Source organism: Micropterus salmoides, unplaced genomic scaffold (assembly GCF_014851395.1).
Source record: "Micropterus salmoides isolate LMB-PRFRI ecotype aquatic unplaced genomic scaffold, ASM1485139v1 Ms_hic_scaffold_19, whole genome shotgun sequence".
In the NCBI taxonomy this organism is placed as follows: domain Eukaryota; kingdom Metazoa; phylum Chordata; class Actinopteri; order Centrarchiformes; family Centrarchidae; genus Micropterus; species Micropterus salmoides.
The window spans coordinates 9,595,428-9,615,419 of NW_024041039.1; the positions used below are offsets into that span (position 1 = coordinate 9,595,428).

General features: G+C 38.9%; 2 protein-coding genes across 4 annotated transcripts in view; one reads left to right on the plus strand and one right to left on the minus strand.

Annotated features, from left to right (window-relative positions):
- The window catches only part of si:ch73-242m19.1 (coiled-coil domain-containing protein 162), a 19,720-nt gene extending 10,563 nt beyond the window's left edge, over positions 1 to 9,157 (plus strand). For both annotated transcript variants that reach the window (XM_038728863.1, XM_038728862.1), the window contains exons 21-36: positions 136 to 300; positions 402 to 622; positions 1,188 to 1,326; positions 1,404 to 1,524; positions 1,629 to 1,738; positions 2,507 to 2,656; positions 2,846 to 2,893; positions 3,033 to 3,200; positions 3,624 to 3,776; positions 3,998 to 4,132; positions 4,960 to 5,112; positions 6,083 to 6,292; positions 6,990 to 7,110; positions 7,233 to 7,295; positions 7,528 to 7,664; positions 8,701 to 9,157. In XM_038728863.1, the coding sequence (XP_038584791.1) occupies positions 136 to 300; positions 402 to 622; positions 1,188 to 1,326; positions 1,404 to 1,524; positions 1,629 to 1,738; positions 2,507 to 2,656; positions 2,846 to 2,893; positions 3,033 to 3,200; positions 3,624 to 3,776; positions 3,998 to 4,132; positions 4,960 to 5,112; positions 6,083 to 6,292; positions 6,990 to 7,110; positions 7,233 to 7,295; positions 7,528 to 7,664; positions 8,701 to 8,754 (2,148 nt within the window). In that variant the 3' untranslated portion in view covers positions 8,755 to 9,157. The remainder of the gene's footprint in view (positions 1 to 135; positions 301 to 401; positions 623 to 1,187; positions 1,327 to 1,403; positions 1,525 to 1,628; positions 1,739 to 2,506; positions 2,657 to 2,845; positions 2,894 to 3,032; positions 3,201 to 3,623; positions 3,777 to 3,997; positions 4,133 to 4,959; positions 5,113 to 6,082; positions 6,293 to 6,989; positions 7,111 to 7,232; positions 7,296 to 7,527; positions 7,665 to 8,700) is intronic.
- On the minus strand, positions 8,957 to 16,735 carry zbtb24 (zinc finger and BTB domain containing 24). Of its 2 annotated transcripts, none has more exons than XM_038728880.1 (7): positions 16,590 to 16,735; positions 14,751 to 15,613; positions 14,040 to 14,207; positions 13,223 to 13,306; positions 13,043 to 13,126; positions 12,824 to 12,905; positions 8,957 to 10,842 (listed from the first exon to the last, which is right to left on the minus strand). In XM_038728880.1, exons 2-7 carry the CDS (start codon positions 15,583 to 15,585, stop codon positions 9,984 to 9,986), a joined length of 2,112 nt encoding a protein of 703 aa, XP_038584808.1. In that variant the 5' UTR covers positions 15,586 to 15,613; positions 16,590 to 16,735; the 3' UTR covers positions 8,957 to 9,983. The 2 variants fall into 2 exon arrangements, with proteins under 2 accessions (XP_038584808.1, XP_038584809.1); XM_038728881.1 differs by lacking the exon at positions 16,590 to 16,735 and adding an exon at positions 16,408 to 16,553.
- Between the last annotated feature and the right edge of the window lie 3,257 nt (positions 16,736 to 19,992).

Genomic DNA, 19,992 nt, shown 5'->3' on the forward strand with positions numbered 1-19,992 from the left:
TACTTCAAATTACAGTAAGCTTTATCTATTGGAAGGTGAATTAGAGAGGAGAAAAACACCACTTACTGATTGTATGTCTTTTTATGGAAGCAAGGTCCTCCACAGATAAATCAGAGGAATTGTGTTTGTCTGCAGCTGTGTCTGAGTGGTCTGAGTGATCGGAGCAGACTGCAGGCAAACGCGGCGATCCTCGGTGTGTCACTGCTCATGGAGGACGTCCTGAACAGTGGAAGAGAGGCAGAGCCTGTCCGTCTCGATGGCGACAAGGATGGCCTTCTGCACGATGGAAAACCTAATAAAGTAAAAGGCTGTTATACAAACTGTAAATAATTCCTTTTAATGTATCACCCACATAATTATATTATTGACGTCACGTTAACGATGTTTTGTCTTTGTTTTAGGGGGATAATCTCTGCATGGAAGCTAAAGAAGAGAATAAGAAGACTTGTGTGTCAGACGCCACTCTTCTACAGGATCCAATCAGAGTCCAGTCTGTGTTGAAAGGTTTCCTCCTGCTGACGAAGCAGCTTCAGGTGTTCAAGGAGAGCTGGGCCCGAAGACGTTTCGGCAATCAAATGTTCAGAGAGGCCATTGTGTATCAACAGTTTGTGAAACTCTACAGGTATGGCGGTTCAGAAACAGTGAAAATTATATTACATTCAGGCAGCTGTCTATAGATTTGCTTATATTTTGTTAATAAGTATCAGATAGCAGAGAGTCAATTTGCCCACGACCAATTTAATATACTGTAAAAGCTACAGGCATTTTATTTCCTTATTTTATTTATCTGTTGGTATAAAAGTGTTCTTTGAATCCACAACATTTTTTTTATTTAAATAGTCCAATTTCATTGTTAAAAAATAGTTTTACACAACAGTTTAACACAATAGTTTAATCTCACCACAAGGTCCATTTAGTGGCTGTTCTGAAGCTTTCACTCATGTACCAGCTGTGGTCAGGGACAATTTAAGTGCAACATGACTATGACAACTGGGCAACTGGTGAAGATCATGTGATATGGTTGAAAGCTCCTTGTAGTAGGATTATTTTTTTTCGGCTGTTGATCAAGAATGAACTTTTTAATATCAAGTACAGAACTGCCTTTTTCTGGTGGCTAAAACAATAATTGTTTTAAACACACAGTATTATTTAATCCCATATTTAAACTGGCTGTACTTGCTTCACAGAGCTGAAATATTTAACCCCAGCATGAGAGCTCTGGCTCAACAAATGGGTAAGGAGCGTGACTACGAGGTCTTAATTTCTGGCAGCCCGTCTCTCCTGCCCCCCCCTGGAGCTTCAGAGGTTGACGTGAAAGCCTGGCAGGTACAGTACAACTACTGACAGCATAAAATATTGTCATGTGTATTTGTACCTTGTAAGATACACCGTCTTCCTCTCAGCTTCAGAGTCTGCTAGAGAGCACTGAGTGTGACATGATCAGAGCGGTGCAGAGGAAGACGAACAGAGAGCTGACCCTGGTGGTTTCAGAGCGAACTCGACAGGACTCAGGCCTCCCTACGGGTACCCAAAAAAACACAAAAATCTATCTTTTAGCACTGAATTAATGCAGATGAGAAAAAAAATAAAATTGCAGTCACAATAAAAAACATTCTGTGTGTGGTCAGAGTTGTGGAAGAAAGTCCCACTGAAGTACAGTTTGTCCCCTGAGCGGCCGCAGATTGTGGAGACTTTCATCCAGCAGCTGATGGAGGGAGCTGAAGAGGCAGAGGGACAGGTTCTCAGTAACATCATAATAATAATAATATGCAAATGCAAAATGATGCACAATAAATACATTATGTATTCCTGCAAATACCTGCTAATAACATGCTGTTACTGTTTTCTGACTCATATATTTTACTTAAATAAAAGTAGCAATACTCCAATAAAAGTCCATCATTCAGTACATTGGGTAGAACGGTCCCTTTCAGGTATATATATATTATTATTATTATATTTATCATGTTAGTGGAATATTATTACTGAAAAACAGTAAGCAGCATTTTAATGTAACAGCTGGTGGTGGAGTACATTTTACCAACTTAATATACTGTTGGATAGTTTAATCTATAACACAATATATTATTTTTATATTTATTTTATTTTAATTCATCATATGTTTTTTTAGCGAAATCTCAATCTGTAAGGTAACTAGTAACTTTAGCATAATGTTTAAATTCTCAAGTAAAATTACCTAAAAATTGTACTTAAATAGAGTACTTAAATAAATACAGTTTGTAAACTTGTAAAAACCCATTTAAATACAGACAAGTACTTAAAAAGAGATGAAGGCATACATGTCCTACTTTTGTTTACCTTTTCTTATCTTTACACAAATTACCACTATAGAAACTAACGAAACAAATCTGTACATTTCTACACACTTACTTTTGCTTCCTTAACTACACTGTTATGCTCACTGGTACTCTGAAACTTCTGTATTTGTTGTACTGCTGATGTTTAAATGCCGAGTAATAAGACTTGTGAGTGTCTCTTATTTCAGCTGACGGTCGCTCAGGATCGCCTCCAGCAGTGTCTCACTCACCTCGGCTGTTCTCTGATGGAGCGAGAGCGTCGCAGCTTCCTGCAGTACTCACAGTTTTATGAACGAATCCTGCAGCAGGAGACGCAGCTCCTGTATCAGAGAGAACAGGTACATTATCACCTTAGTACACAGTACAGTATTTTTTGTTATGGAAGACTTTTTTTTGCCAGGAAAGATCAACTGTACCAGTTACCAGGTGTTTTTAGTAGCACATGTAACCATTTTCATAGCTCACAAAATCATGGCTGTATTGTTCTTTAATGTGTTGTATGATTTCTTTTCCATTTTTATCCTCAGGATTTAAACACTCTTAAGGACTTTCAGACAAGCAACTCTTTCAAAGAGGTAACTACTGCAATTAGTAATTACAAAAAAAAGGTGACTTTGTGGGTCACATGCTGGAAAAAGGAGAAATAATGTGAGATAAAGTGACTTAAATAAAAACAGCAATAAAATGTTTCTGTGCTGTGTTACTGTATAACAGGTGGTGGCCGAATGTCGTGGGATGATGTTGGAGATCTCAGCGCTGCAGGCCCGAGTCGCTCACCTGGAAGAACAGAAGAGCACTCTAGAAGAGCAACTCCGACTCAAATTCAAAGAACGCTACGACCCTTTGGTCCGACACCTCTTCTCCACTTGCATCCAGCTAACGGTGAGAAATTTTATCTTGTATGTTTGAAGACCTCTTCTTGATCAAATAATGAGTATAGGTGTCAAAATCATGTTTTTCTTGATTCTTTGGTCCAACATATATCTGTCTATCTTTTTCTTTTCTACAAATTTAAACTTTAAAGTTAGAGAATTATACACCTCTGAGTGATTTCTAGTGTCACGGTGCAAATGACAAAATTAATTCAACTCTTTCTGGTTTGCAAGTTCATCTTCACATTTTAAATATTGTAGTATTTTAGTCATATGCAGTAGCTCTATGTATGCGGCCCACTGTTAAAACTACTGTATTGTTTTTTCACTGTATAATATTGCCATTTGCAGCTTCAATTCAATCCGATTTCCAAGTTTCACATCTTGTTTATTTTTGGAGCCATTAAAGACCTTTATTTGGTTTGTATCCCAGGCCAAGCTTGACGAGCACCACATGCAGATGGAGCAGGATGTGAGTGAGATGGTAAACAGAATAAGAGGCGAAGGAGTGGACCGAATTATCAAGCTCAAGAAGAAGTACGGCTGCACCAAAGACAATGATGGACTCTCACTCACACAGTTAAAGGTACAGGAAGGCAGATGGTGCAAGAACATGGACTTTTTTTCAAGCATGAACTGAATGTTTACGTAGATTGATTGGATTTATTTGATGATAAAAAATACAGCTCACTGATTTTTTTTGTGTTAAGAATGTCAATCTTTTACCTTGAAACTTGTTTAAAAATATTTTAAAATCCCCGCTCATGACCGTTTAAACATACCGGTGTGTCCTGCCTGTTTTGTTAGAAAGAAGAAGTCCATGAGTTGAACCTGGAGAACAGCCGGCTGACGGCTCTGCTCTGCAAACTAAAGGCTCTGAGCCGCTGGAGGCAGCTGGTCGACCGAGAGAAACTTCATCGACAGCTGCTTCAGACTCAGCAGGTCAGCAGAAAAAAATGCAGGAATATTCAATATTCTTCTCCCACAGGACGACAAGGCAGACAATGTCTTGAGTGAAAGCAAGCACCAGGAATCAAAAGCTTTGCTTTCTGTGCTCCTCAGTGTCCTTTATTTTCAATACATATGAATAGTAATGTAGTTAAATATGCTCAATTCCTTTAAAAGCTTTATGTTTTCCGTTTGCTTTTGCAATCAATTAAGAAAGTAAATTTCTTTTACTGGATATTTATTTATTTGTTTATTTTATTTACACTATGACATCCATCTGAGATGAACATAAAATATTACCAAGTGAAACACAAAGGAAAATTAATATAACTTATGAATACAAAATTATCCAAAAGATTAACCATGTTTTCTTAATGGCTCTAACAATTTGTAGCTCCTCACTCTTCTTTTTTTCTTAGTCCTCCTACAGTTTAATTATGTAATTCACATTTTATGCTCAAAATATTTTTATTGTCCTTGTTGCTTATATGGTGATGATAAGCAAAGTGCGCTTAAAATACAATTTGTTTTAAATATAATTAACTGATGTGAGGTGAATGACAATATAATTTGCTGCAACAATGCATTTAATTATTTAACTCACTGATTAATTTATTTATGTATTAAACTCTACTTTTGAGTCTTTTATTCAATATTTGTCACTCCAGACTTCTCTCCAATTGAACATTTTTGTATTTATCTTAATCCAACATATTTATCATAAAACCTTGCTGAAACACTGTTTGGGTAAGTAAACACAGCGTCACAGCGATGATGATAAATGGTTATGACATTTTTATGACATTTTTCACGTTGTCCAGAGGGAGATTATCTGTCGCGCTGAAGCTCTCAGAGTGAAGATGACATCGGAGGAGGAGGTAGTTTACCTGCAGGAGGAGCTGGAGGTCGCGAGGAAGGCGTTATCCCGCTGTCAGGCCGAGTACAGTAGCACCAAGCAGCTGCTCAGCAGGAAGGTACATAAAGTCTCATCCATGCATCACTGCTGCCCAATCATGAACATCGACTGTAGAGCAAAAACTCACACACAGTTACATTTCTGAGTTAAAAATGTTACCTGTTCTCACCTGTTTCATCTGATATCATCTGTCATTAATATAATGTTGCTTGCAAAATTGGTATAAATCTTGCATTAATGTATTAATACACCTTCAGTTTTTGTATATATGACATGAAAATCTATTGGTACTTACTTAGTTTAGAGTCTAAACATAAACTATTGCTCAAATTATTCCTCAAGTATGTGTCTTCTGTGACTATCCATTCATTCCAGTCTTGACTAGGAACTATGTTAACGTTTTCAAACTTAACAGCTCAAAAGGAAATCTGTAGATTTTTGGCACTTTTAGGTGCCACAGAAATCAGGAAGTGTATCTTTAAAGTGCACTTAGGAGGATGTTGAAGTAATAACGTGCTGTGTTATCATCAATTAATCTACCAATAATTTTAGCGATTAAACGATTTATTGTTGGTCTGTAAAATGTGAAAAATACCAGTAACAATCTCCCAAAGTGACATCTTCATGTGTCTCGTTTTGATAGATATTCAGCTTACAATCAGAGAAGAGTGAGATAACTAGATAATATTCATATTAAGAAGCTGGAACAACTGGTGGTTGTTGCCATTTATGCTTGCTGCTCAAAACTATCAAAATCAAAAAAAGTGTCAATACATTAACCATTACAACTCTCCTTAGCCTAAATAACAAAGTGGGAAGTAGAGTATGGCATTAGAAACTGCTGTACATTTGCTGTCTTTGAAAAAAGATCAGCCTGTATTGTAGAGCATACCTTATTATTTGATTTCTGGTGCTTTAGGTCTTTATATAGAAGTTACGTTTTAAATTGTCATAATGTCAATCGCTGAGAGGCTAAGAAAATATGAGTGCGGCCTGAATGTATTCACTAAATACCCACTGATACACAGACAGAAGAGCTCCAGGTGGCCAGGTATCAGTCTGCACAGGAGGCCCGCAGCAGGCAGGAGCTGGACAGCTATCGAGTGCAGAGCCTGGAACAAATGAAAGCAGACATGGAGGACAGAGAAAGACAGCTCAGGGCGCTCAGCGAGCAGCTGGACAGAGGCAGCAGGATGAACCAGATACTCAGACAACGCAGTGCCAAAGAGATCCGTCAGGTCTGTAAAGGATCTTACGTAAACTGATGTGTGTGAGTGTGTGTTCATGCACAAATAGTTACAGACTGCACAGAGGAGACAAATCATTTCATATCAATCATGTGCTTTTAATGAGCTGAGCAAAAAAGCTTTGTGACAATTCATTTTCAGATTTTCTCATTTTAATGGTACATTTAGCTTAAGAAGTAGAAGTTTCTCAACCCAGTTTACCTGAAAATTTTAAATCAACCAAAAGTCTGTTGTTTTTTTTTCCACTGGATAGCAACAATCTGCAAAAAATTTATGAAGAAAAAAAAGCCATTAACCATATTCGTGTTTAGGTCTGTGTGTTTAAGTCACTGAAAAAGTTTTTGTGAAAGACATGGAAAAAAATGAATAGATTGCTTCTGTGTTTTAGTGTTTGAACTAAAAGAGATGCTCTTTAGTGTTGGTGCCTTATGAAAACAGACTGAAGACAAACAAACTAAAACTTTTCAGACAAACATTTAAGATAGATATGTTATAGTTTACCTAAAAGAACATTAGAGCACTTTCAAAGTTTCTCTGATGTTTTGATATCTTCAGGACAACAAGCTACATAATTACAAAGTGCCTTAATGTTTTAACTGAAATTTTCAAGTAAAAACAAACACTAGATTCAGCTTTAAGGTCAACATACCTCCAACTTTATTTTAAACTTTTGGTTGCGTGCATGTAGGTGAGGGGCCAGCTACAGCAGGAGCGAAGCCTCAAGCAAGAAGCCTTTCAGCAAGTGGACAGACTGCAGAACCAGGTGAACGACATGGAACCTGCGTTCTCCGGATGCACCTCTACAGCAGGTACACGCCAACAGAGACAGGCAGCATGATAGCGCCTCCTTCTGTCTCTGGATACTGGCCACTTTCTGTTCTTATCTGACTTGATATTTCAGTCTCAATTCTCTCTGTATGTTCTATCACAGGGCAAAGCAGGACTTATTACACGCTGTCAGCCAGCAGATTGAGAACTAGAAGTCCCTCAGCAGGTACTGTACCCACCGCGGTATCTTGTCTTCCCTTCATCTCAGAGCAGTGAAGTGATAAAAATCATATCTTGGGAGATAGACCTTGATTTTTAGCTGCTCATGCAGTTCAGGAGTAAAATTAAAGCAATCATGTTATCAAGATACTTTTTGTGATGGCATTTTAAATTCCATTACAGATATAGATTGTATTGTGGAGCAGTACAGTTAAGTCTCTGTTCTATTTCCGTCTCAGGTCCACACGGAGTCAGTCAGCAGCTTGGCAGCCTCACAAACCACACCGCACTTCAGGACTTTGCTGCAGAGCCAAGACACCAGAGAGCAGAAACAGCCAGGAGCCGTTCTAACGCAAGAATAGACAGACCTAAAGCAGTGAGTGAACCCCAGAAGTGCACAGTAGAGTGTATTTTAACAAGTTCAACTAAAGTTGAAACTATTACAGGAGCTGTAGTGGGGAAGATGGCAACACATGTTCAAAGCATTTTCTATTTGCAAGTACAGCTGGGTGATATATAGTGATGAGATTTTTATTATCATAATATTGTTGTTAAATAGTGTTGATTTTTTTTTATGTAAAAACTGAGTGAAATGACGACCAAAGGCCTTTGTAATCATGTCTACATTACAGTATTTGCTCGTTGACGTAACATTTTCAAAATTGAAAGTATTTTTCTAATCATTTCTTATTCTTACCATGTTAAAATTAAGCTTTAAATGTAATTCTTGACCTTGTAAACAATGGCACCACAAGGCCCGTCTTGTAAATGTTTTGGAGCTTTCGATCACATATCAGGATCTTCATCACCAGATGGTTCATTAATTATTCACTTCAACTGAATAAACTCTTTGAAGGAATACTTCCACATTTTAGGAAATTTGCTTTTTTGATCGATACCACTCTCTGTCAAGTCAGAGTCAGGCTAGCCGTGTCCCTGTTTCCAGTCTATATGCTAAGCTAAGCTGTGGCTTCATATTTACAGTACAAGAATCAGTGGTATTGATATTCTCATCTAACTCTCCGGCATAAAGCGAATACGCACATATCCCAAAATGTCTAACCTCTTCTTTAAAATGATTAGGGGGGAGAAAATGAAATATAAACATCTACAATTTCAAGACAACTGGGCAAACTATATCTGCTGATGAAGATCATGTGTTATGATTGAAAGCTCCAAAACAGTTCCTAAATGGTCCTTGTTAGTAAGATTATTTAGCCAAGTACTGTTTCCAAGATCAAGAATGAACATCAAAGCTCAACAAAAAATACATAAAACATCCTGTGTTTTATAAGATACATGTAACATACTGTACATTTTTTAAATCAAGTAATACAGTAAGACTGCTGTTGAACAGCTCCACTTTGAAAAATACACTTTTCAATTCAAATTAGCCTTTGTTGTTCTTTCAGGATCCGTCTCGCCTGCGTGCCCTGACTGCTGAGATGTTGTTGCCATCGCTGTGAGATTTACCTCTGGGTATTTTGTAAAGCACCACCAACTTTTAACAAGTTAGCTGCTGTTTGACATGCAGTGTGTCCTGTGGTTGCCTTGTGGGCTGCTGAATGTTGGTGTGCTGTTCAATCTCAAGCTTCACTGTGTGTCAAACACATTTATGTTCTTTTCAAAGCTAAGACATAAACCTCAGCAAGGCTTTGGCTTATTTTCATTCAACAAGGCCTTTTATTATCCAGAATGTTTTAGAACATCCTCCACCACAGTCATGTACAAGTTTGTCTTCCCTTCACAGTGCAGCACCATCATACTACTTTGGTCCATATTTCAGTCTCACATGACATTTTTTCATCTATCAATTGGAAATTAAATATTGTATTCGATGTTAATAAAACAGTATACTGAGTCCATGAATTTGATGAAACACTGACACATTTCTACAAATTTCATATTTTTCGTTTTACTGCTGACAATTTCATAAAGCCTATTACAGGTCCTTAATTATTAAAAAATAGTGAATGCATTTATCTCAGCAAATGGTTTCAATTCATGTCCAGTACAGTGTGAAAATAAGTACAAGTAATGCTTAAAACTTGCATGAGATAGTAAAACAATATTTAGTTTAAAGCTCCATCACCCGATACAAACAGCAGCTTTTTTAATGATAAATGTGGCCAACTTGACATTATGTTTTTTAAAAGGTTGATGTATGGATATTCGAACTAGACTGAAATGAGGTCATTGAAGGTATCAGTACAGAAATGCCAAAGCAACTTTCTTCAACTGTAAATACTCTGCTTAGTTCATATCTTTGCCATGATCCTCATCACAAGAATTTGCGTATATTATGTGTTTATCTACAAGGTGAATAATGGCCAGTATAGCACATCAGATTTTTATGACACTTAAATATCAACCAAAAATTGGCCTCACAAATCCAGAATCTGTCCGGCTCTACTGCATTCATCTTCCAGCGTTTGTTTTTGCAAGAACATATTTGTGAAATGTACTGCCATTTGGAAGTTGACTCTGAAAGATGCCCGAGTTTTCCCAGAAGACACCTAACTAAAGAAAAAAAAACACAAATTCTGGTTTGCTTTGGAAAATGGTTAACAGATCATTTTAACACATAGAATTTGCTTTAAGACTCATGTCTTTAAAAATATTCTTACTCTACCCCATTATTAATGTGTCATGTAGCAGCATTATCACTTTGGATTTGGCAGCTTCAGTTCTCTGCTCAGTTCTCCTGCGGCAGCCCAGTGGTGTACAGGTAGGACACGGTCCCTGCCTGGATCTGAAATGTCTGTCCCTGGATGTGATGGCTGGAGATCTGCTCGCTGGTCTGGCTGATGGAGATGGGTTGGCTGCTCTGGCTGCTGATATGAATGGCCTGGCTGTGTTGCTCCCTGCCCACTTCCCCCTGCGAGGCCTCCTGAGTGGCAGCCAGCTGCTGGGTCTGCTGGTGCATCACCTCCAGCGGCTGGACGGGCCGTTGTGCTATCGGAAGGGGCTGCGGGGGACCGTGATGGGCCTGAAGGTGCTCCATCGCCTCTTTACTCAGAGTGATAACATGCATCTGCTCAGACTGGCCCTCCAGTATACTGATCTGAGGGTTCTGGTCCGCCCCACCGCCCTGAGTGACCAGAGCCACGTTCTGCACGTTTCCTGACGACTGGGTGAGGAGGGTGAGTCTGGAGTGTGCCGACTCTGCAGTCTCCCCCTCTGTGGTAATGATGCTGATCTCCTGGTCCTGACCCGGCACAAAGTTTATGTTGTCCACATCTCCCGTCACCACCAGCTGGATCTCCTGTTCAGAGGTGGAGGGCAGCTGGTACTGCTGCAGCTGCAGGATGTTCCGCACCTCCTCTGGTGGTGCTGCGGTGTCCGCTGCATCTGACGAGGCCTCTGTTGTTGCAGCTCTTTCCTTGTTGTGGGATTTGGTGTGTGTTTTCAGATTGTCCAGGCGGGTAAAGGAAAGGCTGCAGAAGGAGCAGGTGAAGGGTTTCTTCCCCGAGTGGGAGGCGACATGTCGTCGTCTCGCACTGGGATCTGCGAATGATTTGTTGCAGATGCTGCAGTCATATGGCTTCTCGCCTCTGTAAAAGGAAATCAACATTTAAATTAAGTTTGTTTTGAATCTTAAAGCGGCTATAAAAAACCTCAGCTCTAAAGGCTCATGCAGACTTATACGACTTTCAGTGTTGGCCATTCACCGCGCTGTTCACACTACACAATGTGCCGTCTTGTGATAGGAGTCTTGAAGTCGTTGTGGTGTTCACACTACCCGAGCTGACAGCGGCTGTGTCACCCAACATAGGTCTCCAAACCACATTTTGTCAAGAAAACATGTGAAATGTGAAACAGGAAATGATGCGAACCTACACCCGAAACAGCTGTTGTTTATTATTATAAAGATAGCAATTAAAAAGACAAAGAATTTGGGTGAAAGAATGGATTAGCACATGCAGGTGGCAGGGATCATCTGAGCTACAGAGAGAGCTGGAGGTGAATAAAAAGTGTTTTGCAGTGAAAAAGTAGCTGCCTGCTCTGCCAGCTGCCTGCTCTCATTGGCTGGATGTGGATGTGGAGTTGGCGACTCTTCCAGATATTTGGCATGGTAGATATCTGGCTGGCGTCTGCGATGTGTTAGAAATGCGTTGTTGAGTCGTTCAGACCTTTTTATATACAGTCTATGGTTCAGACATAACAGCTGGCGACCACCGATTGATCACTGATTTACCCCTGATCACAGCCTGACTGTCGCTGAGCTCTCTGACCAGAAAATCGGGCTAAAAATCGCGTAGTGTGAACTAGGCTTTAGGGGCTTGGTTTCCTCTCCCCACGCTCATGGCGTCCTTTGCAACGAGCTGGTGAAAAAAGTGAAGCATTTAGCAGCTAAATAGACATATTTCCTGAGTGAAGACCAAAAGCGGAGCTAAAAGGTGTGAAATCCTGGACAGTCTGCAGGATATTATTTATTGCAAGATTTATTCAAGTGATTGTTGACTAATAAAACAAGAAATACTCCATATACAGCACAGTCAGGTGCTGGTAGATCGCAGGATTTAGCAATGAAAAATCAAAAACAAGGCACGACACACAGAGACAACATGTTTTGCCTATGGCTTCTTCAGGTTCACTACGTGACATTGCAAGAGCACTCACAGGTGTGCTACACAGGATGTGTCTAGGTCACACAGGGCCGCCCATAAGTGGGAAAAAAGCTTTCTGAGGCCAAGCCGCTAGGGGGCCCCATGCAGTCCTGCACTAATTATGTTCATCCTAAATATAAGCAAAGATAACCAAATTTTATTTTGAACCAAAATACTCACCATTACTCATTCAAATAACATAAAATTGCATTTTATTTAATGTTGCTTTAGTAAAATGTAGCCTGTTTCATAATGAAAACCCCCTCTCCTGAAAATACTATGGTATGGAGTACTGTTTGTTGTACACAATGTCAAACCATCAAAAGTGGACCACATGCAGCAGGCTGTGTTTATGTAGGAGATAGAGAGAGAGCACACGCATGCGTTAACAAGAGTAAAGCAGATTTGGGGAGCATCTATTTACTGGACCTTTTCAAGGGCCCAGTCATTTCTGTGGGTGGGCCTGAGGTCACATGACCCGTAATCCCAATCTCTTTTTGATTTGCTTTTTTTTTTGCTGGGTTTATCATAGTATAAAAATAAAAACTAAAAATATTGTACCAAATTCTATAATACAAAAGACATAAACATGGTAAATATCAGAAAATGTAGAAATATATATATATAAAAAAACATACATGGGTTACAAGAATTGCATCATTTCACTTAAGTCCATAAGAAGACTAATATGAAGCTAACTGACAAGGAACTTGTAAGCACCTTAGAAGATGAAGAAAGCAATAGCTGAAACGTGCCATTCACAATAAATCACAGTAAAGTCATCTCAGTGTGCGGTGGCTTGTTTTTGATTGTTGACTAATGTTTCATCTTTAAATAGTCACACTATGAATTAATTAAAAGCTGCTAAATGGTAAACATATATCAAACATTGGGAGCTTAAGATTGTCTAAAACGGATTTCTCACCTGTGAACTCTGATATGAGTCTGCAGTGTGCTTTTGGCCGAAAAACACTTTCCACAAATCTCACAGGTGAAAGGCTTCTCGCCTGTAAGGATATCATTAATGTCAGGAGTTGACAGCAGCAAGCGCATCCACATTTTGTAGATATTAGTTACGCAGTGATATCACTTTTAATAGCTCAGAAATCATTCACAGCTCTGTTGACGTCATGTCTGACTTTACCTGTATGAGTTCTCAGGTGCTTTTTCAGCTGAGCTGTGTCCATGAACTTGTGATGACATTGAGCACATTCTGGAAACGACTTGCCTTTAATTAAGAATGAATACATGATTCTTTGACATGAGTTTTTACAGTGACTACATTATAATAAACCTGCTGCTGTTGGAGAGATGGGATTCTTACCTGTATGAACTCTGTAATGGCTTCTAAGTTGCCTCTTCTGAGTGAAGGTCTTTTCACATTTATCACAGCTGAAGGATTTCTCTTCTACAAATGCAGGTACAGAAAAAACATTTATTGTAAATTATTGTAAAATTACATAATAGTAAAAAAGCCATTTATTAGTTTCTGACTCTGATGGGGGGGAACTGTTCCCCAAAACTACTGTATCTCTGAACTCTCACATATGTAGGCTATTGTATGTGATCTCCTTTTGATAACTAATGCAACAAGTTATGTAATATTTACATTTATAATAGAGGCTTAAGGTAGGGAAGAGAACATTATAAAATTATATATCAGGGTTGCACAATTAATCAAAATACAGGTGCCTCTAAAAAAATTTGAATGAAAATACAAGTTAATTTTCTTTAGTTATTTAATTCAAAAAGTGAAACTTTCATATAGTCTACATTACACAAAGTGAAATATTTAGCCCTTTTTTGTTTTAATCTTGATTACAGCTCATGGAAATCAACACTCCAGTATCTCAAAATATATTTGAATTTTACAATAAAAGAATTTATAATACAGAAATGTCGACCTGAAGAGTGCTAATCAGCTAATTAACTCAAAACACCTGCAAAGGCTTCCTGAACCTTTAATCTCTCAGTCTGGTACCGGTATTATGGAAATCGCAGTAATATCTGTCAAAATTATCGCAATGTGATTTCTTTTTTACCATATCGTGCAGCCCTATTATATACATAGGGTGTAATCCTTAGTATAGCAAATTAAGAACTAATAAGAGAAACCCAGTACTAACGTCATAAGATCCTACCTTCATGGAGGTTCATGTGCTCTTGTAGGGAGTGTTTGGTGGAGAGCGCCTTGGAGCAGACGGTACAAACAAAAGGCTTTACTCCAGTGTGCATGCGCTGGTGATCCAGCAGAGTGTGCTTCTGGGTAAAACTCTTTCCGCAAACCAGGCACCGAAAAGGCTTCTCTCCTGTGGAAAATTACAAAACACAGTAAAGTTTACATATGCAGGTAGTAGGTATACTATTACCTGCAGAACAGCAACACTGAGATTAACTTGATCAGTGCTGAGAGACAGATACGCCAACTTAACACTTTTTCCTTCTGATGGACGCCGTCTGTTAATTAAACCCGGGTACGTGCTAATTGAGCTGTATTTTCCAACAAACAATCTAACAATCTATAAAACACAAGTTGCATACATATACTGTTCACATGAGAGCTCTCAGCACTGCTGCATCTCTCTCTCGTTGTCCACAAAGCAGCTCCACAGAAATGTTTGTAGTTGGAAGCATCTTTCTTATAGGCACCTCGGCCTTATGTGTTAAAGGATAATTCTGGTTTATTAGGATTTAACAAAACTATGACAATAAAGACCACATTTGTAATAAACTGGAGATATCCTTTAGGGAGGAGGGTGTTTCTCATGATGTGGGATTCAAACAAACTTCCTTATTTCCTCCCTTCTGACCTCCAGAACATCCCTTAAATCATAACTCATGTGGCAAGTTACCTGTATGAGTCCTTTGGTGAAGCTTTAAAAAGAGGTGACTTTTGAACACTTTTCCACAGTCCTCACATCGGGCCTCTGTGTTGGGGTATTTCCTCCTCCTTCCTCTCTTCCCAGGCTCTTTGCTTCCTGCTGTGTCGCTGCCCACCTTGTAGCTCTTGTATTTTACCGGTGGTCTGATTTTGCGTTTGCTTTGCCGGCTCTGGCGGGCTGCCGGGTAATAATCTGCATCGTCTTTAGGTTGTGACTCAATTACTTCATCGTTATCACAGTCCACGTCTCCAGTCGGCTCCTCCTCCGAGCTCTCGCATGGTGCGCTTCCCCCCTCCACCTCTGTTACAGTCACATCCACGTTTTTCTTTGGCCGTCCTCTTTTGCGTTTCAACACATCTGGCACCTCCTCTATGTCTGCCTTTACCTCCTCACCCCTAACCGCTGCAGCAGAGCGTGCGAGTTCAGTGAGCACTTGGACAAGGTCTTTGACCTCAATAAGACGAGCTGTGGCCAGAAGCTGCTCTGTGGCGCTCTCCTCCACAGACACCTGGGCGCTGTAGATGAACTCCAGCACTGCTGCAAACATCTTAGCTGCCATACCATCCAGCCGGTACGTAGACTGACCCATCTGATCTTCTGCCGTGAACATGAGGGAGAAGTACTCGCTGCTTGCTGCCAGCAGGGCTTTGTGCGCCTTGAAGTGCACGTCTTCCACAACAAGAGTGATGTCACACAGTAGGTCCCTTTTCCTGAGCTTGTCAAATTTGCTCAGGATGCTCTGCTTATGTGAATCCGAATGAAGGGCCATGAGTGAAGAAGTCTTGGGTGCTGCTTTCTGAGACATCTTCCGCTCGAAACAATCACCTGTGTTCCTGTGGGAAATGAAAAGAAACACTCTATCAAAACAGGGTTATATATCATAAGACTGAGAAAAAGAGGTACAGTACTTTTTTGCATTTATATTTTTTGACTAGCTAATCAATACATTGTTATTTAAAAGAAAGCTGTGTAAACAAAAAGCAAATAATCCTGGTAAATGGCTGGAACTAATTATTTTGTGTTGCAATGATTAACCCATTAACCCTTTGTCAATTAACAGAAAATTTATCAACAATCCTGATTTTTTTTTTTTTTTAAATATGTGTTTTTCTGTGTTTAGTACAGTGAATCTCTTGGACATTTTCCACTATTTTCTGACAATTTATGGATTAAAAATTTCTTGATTAATCACAAAAACTTAACAACAAAATTACTGGCTCATGGTATCTATGTTTCTAGTCTATGAATGTCAGTTTGAAATGCCCTTTATGAGTCCAAGGTGATGTCTTTAAAGTGCTTATGTGAACAGTCCAAAAGCCAAATTAACAATGTAAGGTAGAAGAGGGAAAATAAATCTTCACGTTTTGAAAACCTAATAAATTACATAAAAATGAATTGATTATCAAAATCGTCAACGGCTTGATCTATTATTAACCATTTCATTATCACCAGTGCTTGCATTTGTAGAAATATTGTCTTTATAACTTTATCAGTGAAGTGCAAGTATTTTGTACTGTCATTCACTATTATACAAAGTTTACCAACTAATGTGTGTTCTCAGGACTATACAGATAAACCTTGTGCGGTGATGTGAACAACCTGAATGTTAGCAAGCAAGCTAACTTACAGCGTCTCAAACAAGGCATCCGCTGCTAGCCGGAAACAGGCCTCAAATAGCAAAAACAGAAAAGTGTGCAACTACTGTAATGTGACTACATTTTAGTTCTATTTCTGTTTGGGACAGGACCCAAACTGTTTAAGCGCACAAACAGCGGTGTAATTCAAAATAGTGAGCTTTTAGGACCTTACCTTCTACTAACGTTGGACGGAGAGCGTGAACATGAAATGGTGTCTCGCGAGAGGTGTGGTTCTATTTCCGACGAGACTCACGCTCAGCTGAGCCAGAGCCTTTCACGGCTCTGAGCTGAGCTACAATCATGCAGTCTGGCTACAACCGGCTACAACACACGGGTCTACGTTTAAAAATCACTTGCACGTCTACATTGGATTTTAGGGTAAAGCGTGTGGACGCCGACAGGACTGGTGCATTCAGGTGTACTACGTAAACTCAGAAATCCATACTTGAGTGGCCGCTAAGTTTGTTTAAAACAACGTTTTTAATAAGTAAATACTAAACTCACACTCAATATGCATATATTGCTTCATAGGCATATTTAAATTTTTCCATTACAAAATAGCATTAATTTGTCATGGGAACGGAAAATCAAGGGAAGGCATGGTGTACGTTAAATAATCACAGGTAAATAATGGTCTGTTTACTCAATAAACCCACATCTTTAATAGAATATATTGTATAACACACCTGGAAAACTCGAGAATAAACGAGAATTGTCTTTAATTTATTTATCGATTCAGACATCTCATTATAGAAAATTGACATTAAACACATGTCAGAAGTATCTGGGAACCTTTTTATACAACACAATTGATAAATATATTAGCCTACTAATAAAAATTTGAGCTGAAACTGTCAGACAATGATGAAACACAGACTGTTTGTAGCAAAGTGGGCATTTGTTTAGAATTTTCCATCTCAATGTTATATTCATAAACAGTTGTTTTCATAAATCAGACTGATTTATACAACCCATTAAAGAGGTGGTAGTATGCTTTTCCCCCCCTCTCCTTTATTGAGTTACATGTCTTTTTTGTGCATGTAACAGGTTTGCAAAGTGAAAAAGCCCAAAGTCCAGCCCAAGGGGAGTTCCCATCTCCCACAGAAAACTCTGCTCTGAAGCGCTTGAAAACAGCTCCTTTGTAGTCCAGCGCTTCACTTCCTTTACTTGTAACGTCACAATGAAATGCTTCATAAAGCTTGCCAAGCAGTTAGCGGGGTCAGGCACACCCTCAAACCAAGCTAGTCTGAGCGCGCTTTGGCTCGACTCACCTTTGTTTGGTTTTCCATTGTAGAAATGTTGTACCTGTACCTGCTTCCAGATACTTTTTTTTCTTATCACCTCACCTCCCTCGAGGTTCCAAGCGAGCTGAGGGAAACTAAACTGTAATGTGAAAACATGACAGACTGCTGACTGGTCAGAGAGAATATTCACTATTCACTGCATCATCATTGCTGTGCGCCAGACAGAGGCCAGCAACAGAAAGTTTTATATTTTACAGTTTTCGTATGTAATTTCATCACTAAATCCACTTCTGAGAAGTTTTGAGGTGAGTAGATTTCGAATATTGACAGTTTTAGGAGAAGACTCACAGAGCCCTCTGCTCCCGCTGTCATACAGACCGCAGAGGAAAACACAGCTCGAAGTTTTTCATACCGCTTATCTGTCTTTACATGTTGAAACAACACAAGGGGTGAAAAGAGCAGCTGCAGCAATGTGCAGTATGAGAAAAAGATGGTGTTTTTTTGAAAATTAAAGCATGTAAACCTGTTCGGGTACAACCCCTAATTTAGATTTTGAACCTGAAAATGAGCATAATACCACTTCTTTAAGAAATGTTCCTAACGTTGTTCTAAAGTAACTTAAAGCAACTAAGTGAAAAATTTATTCATTTAATAAATTGATTAAAGTGATTGAAAGACTACATCTCAACCACGGCTTCAGTTCCCAACAGATTGGTTTATGGAATCGTAAAAATATGCCCATTTAACAATGTATGCATAAAGGGTATGACTTTAGTATTTAATTATTAAAAAATGTGTCAGTAAAAACACTTAAACGATCACAGAGATAGTTAGGGAGACGTCGTAGGCCAAAAAAGAAAAAGAACAAGAGGTTGCGGTTAACAATTAGATTACATTTTTAATTTAATTTAAAGAAAGTATGAACTACAACTGATTGGGATATTATGATTATTTATTTAGCATCAAATTATTATTAAATGCTGCAGTAAAATCAATTGAAAAGCATCGCAGAGGTTCTAGGGGACCTATGTTGGTGTTTCCTGATAACTACTACCGGTACGAGACCGCGGTGAAGTTAGTTTTAAGTTGGATATTCGACAGACATTCACCCAGGATCCAGTGACGGTTATATAAGTGCGGTTAGCTCACCTCTGGCTCGCTTTTAACCAACGGGGGTTAGCTTAGGGACAATCAGTAAATTACAATTGTGAGAACAGTGTTATGGGAAAATCATTATTTATTTCAATAGCTTCCAAGTCATGTGACACAGGGACTTCAAACCAATGCCGAATTGTAGTACTGCACTAGGCAAATGAGACACACTCCTTCATATTTGATTTGAGTACATATTCGAATTTATATGAATATTTATTCATAATTTATTGAAAAAAGTGCTGTTTTTTTTCAATAGCTTCCAAGTCATGTGACACAGGGACTTCAAACCAATGCCGAATTGTAGTACTATACTAGGCAAATGAGACACACCCCTTCATATTTGATTTGAGTGCATTTTTTAATTTTATATGAATATTTATTCATAATTTATGTAAAATAATGCCTTTTTTTTTTCAATAGCGTCCAAGTCATGTGACACAGGGACTTCAAACCAATGCCGAATTGTAGTACTACACTAGGCCTACATATTTGAATGTATTGTATGAATGTGTGTGTGAATGGGTACCAATAATCTTCTTAGCGGTTATAATCACCCACTGCGGAGCCCTCCTGTCCTGGGCCGTGCACATCCCATGCCAGGTGGTGAAGTTTCCAGTCAGGATGCTTTCTGTTACTTCTCTATTAAGGTTGACAAGAATTTGGCATGGGAATGTAGAGTTCTTAAGCTTCCTTTAGAAATTAATTTATTACTTATATAAAGTAGCCTAATATTTATGACTGCCCTCTCCCCGTCCCTCAAGCATTTGCAATGATGAGATGAATTCAAACATTGGTTATTCACTAGTGGTACCAAATGTCTGTGATCGGATATTATCTTTTGACCTACACACTGTATCTGTTTAAAGTGTATTAACGTTTACTTATTCAGGGAATACTTCAGGATGAGAAGGACATGCCACAGCAAAACAGACTGGGTGGATGTAAAGTTCAAAAGACGGACGCAGCTGTGGTGTGCTTGTTGTTAAAGGAGAATTTTAAGGAGATTTTGTTTGGACCATTTGATTTTTATGTTAAAAACAATTTTATGTGAACCATAAAGAGGAGAGATCTAGATCTCCAACTCCTAGAAGCATCAGGTACATGCAGTAAATCATGCATACAGTATACCTACAATATACTTTAATTAAATAAATAATATATTGTAAGTCTTTGATG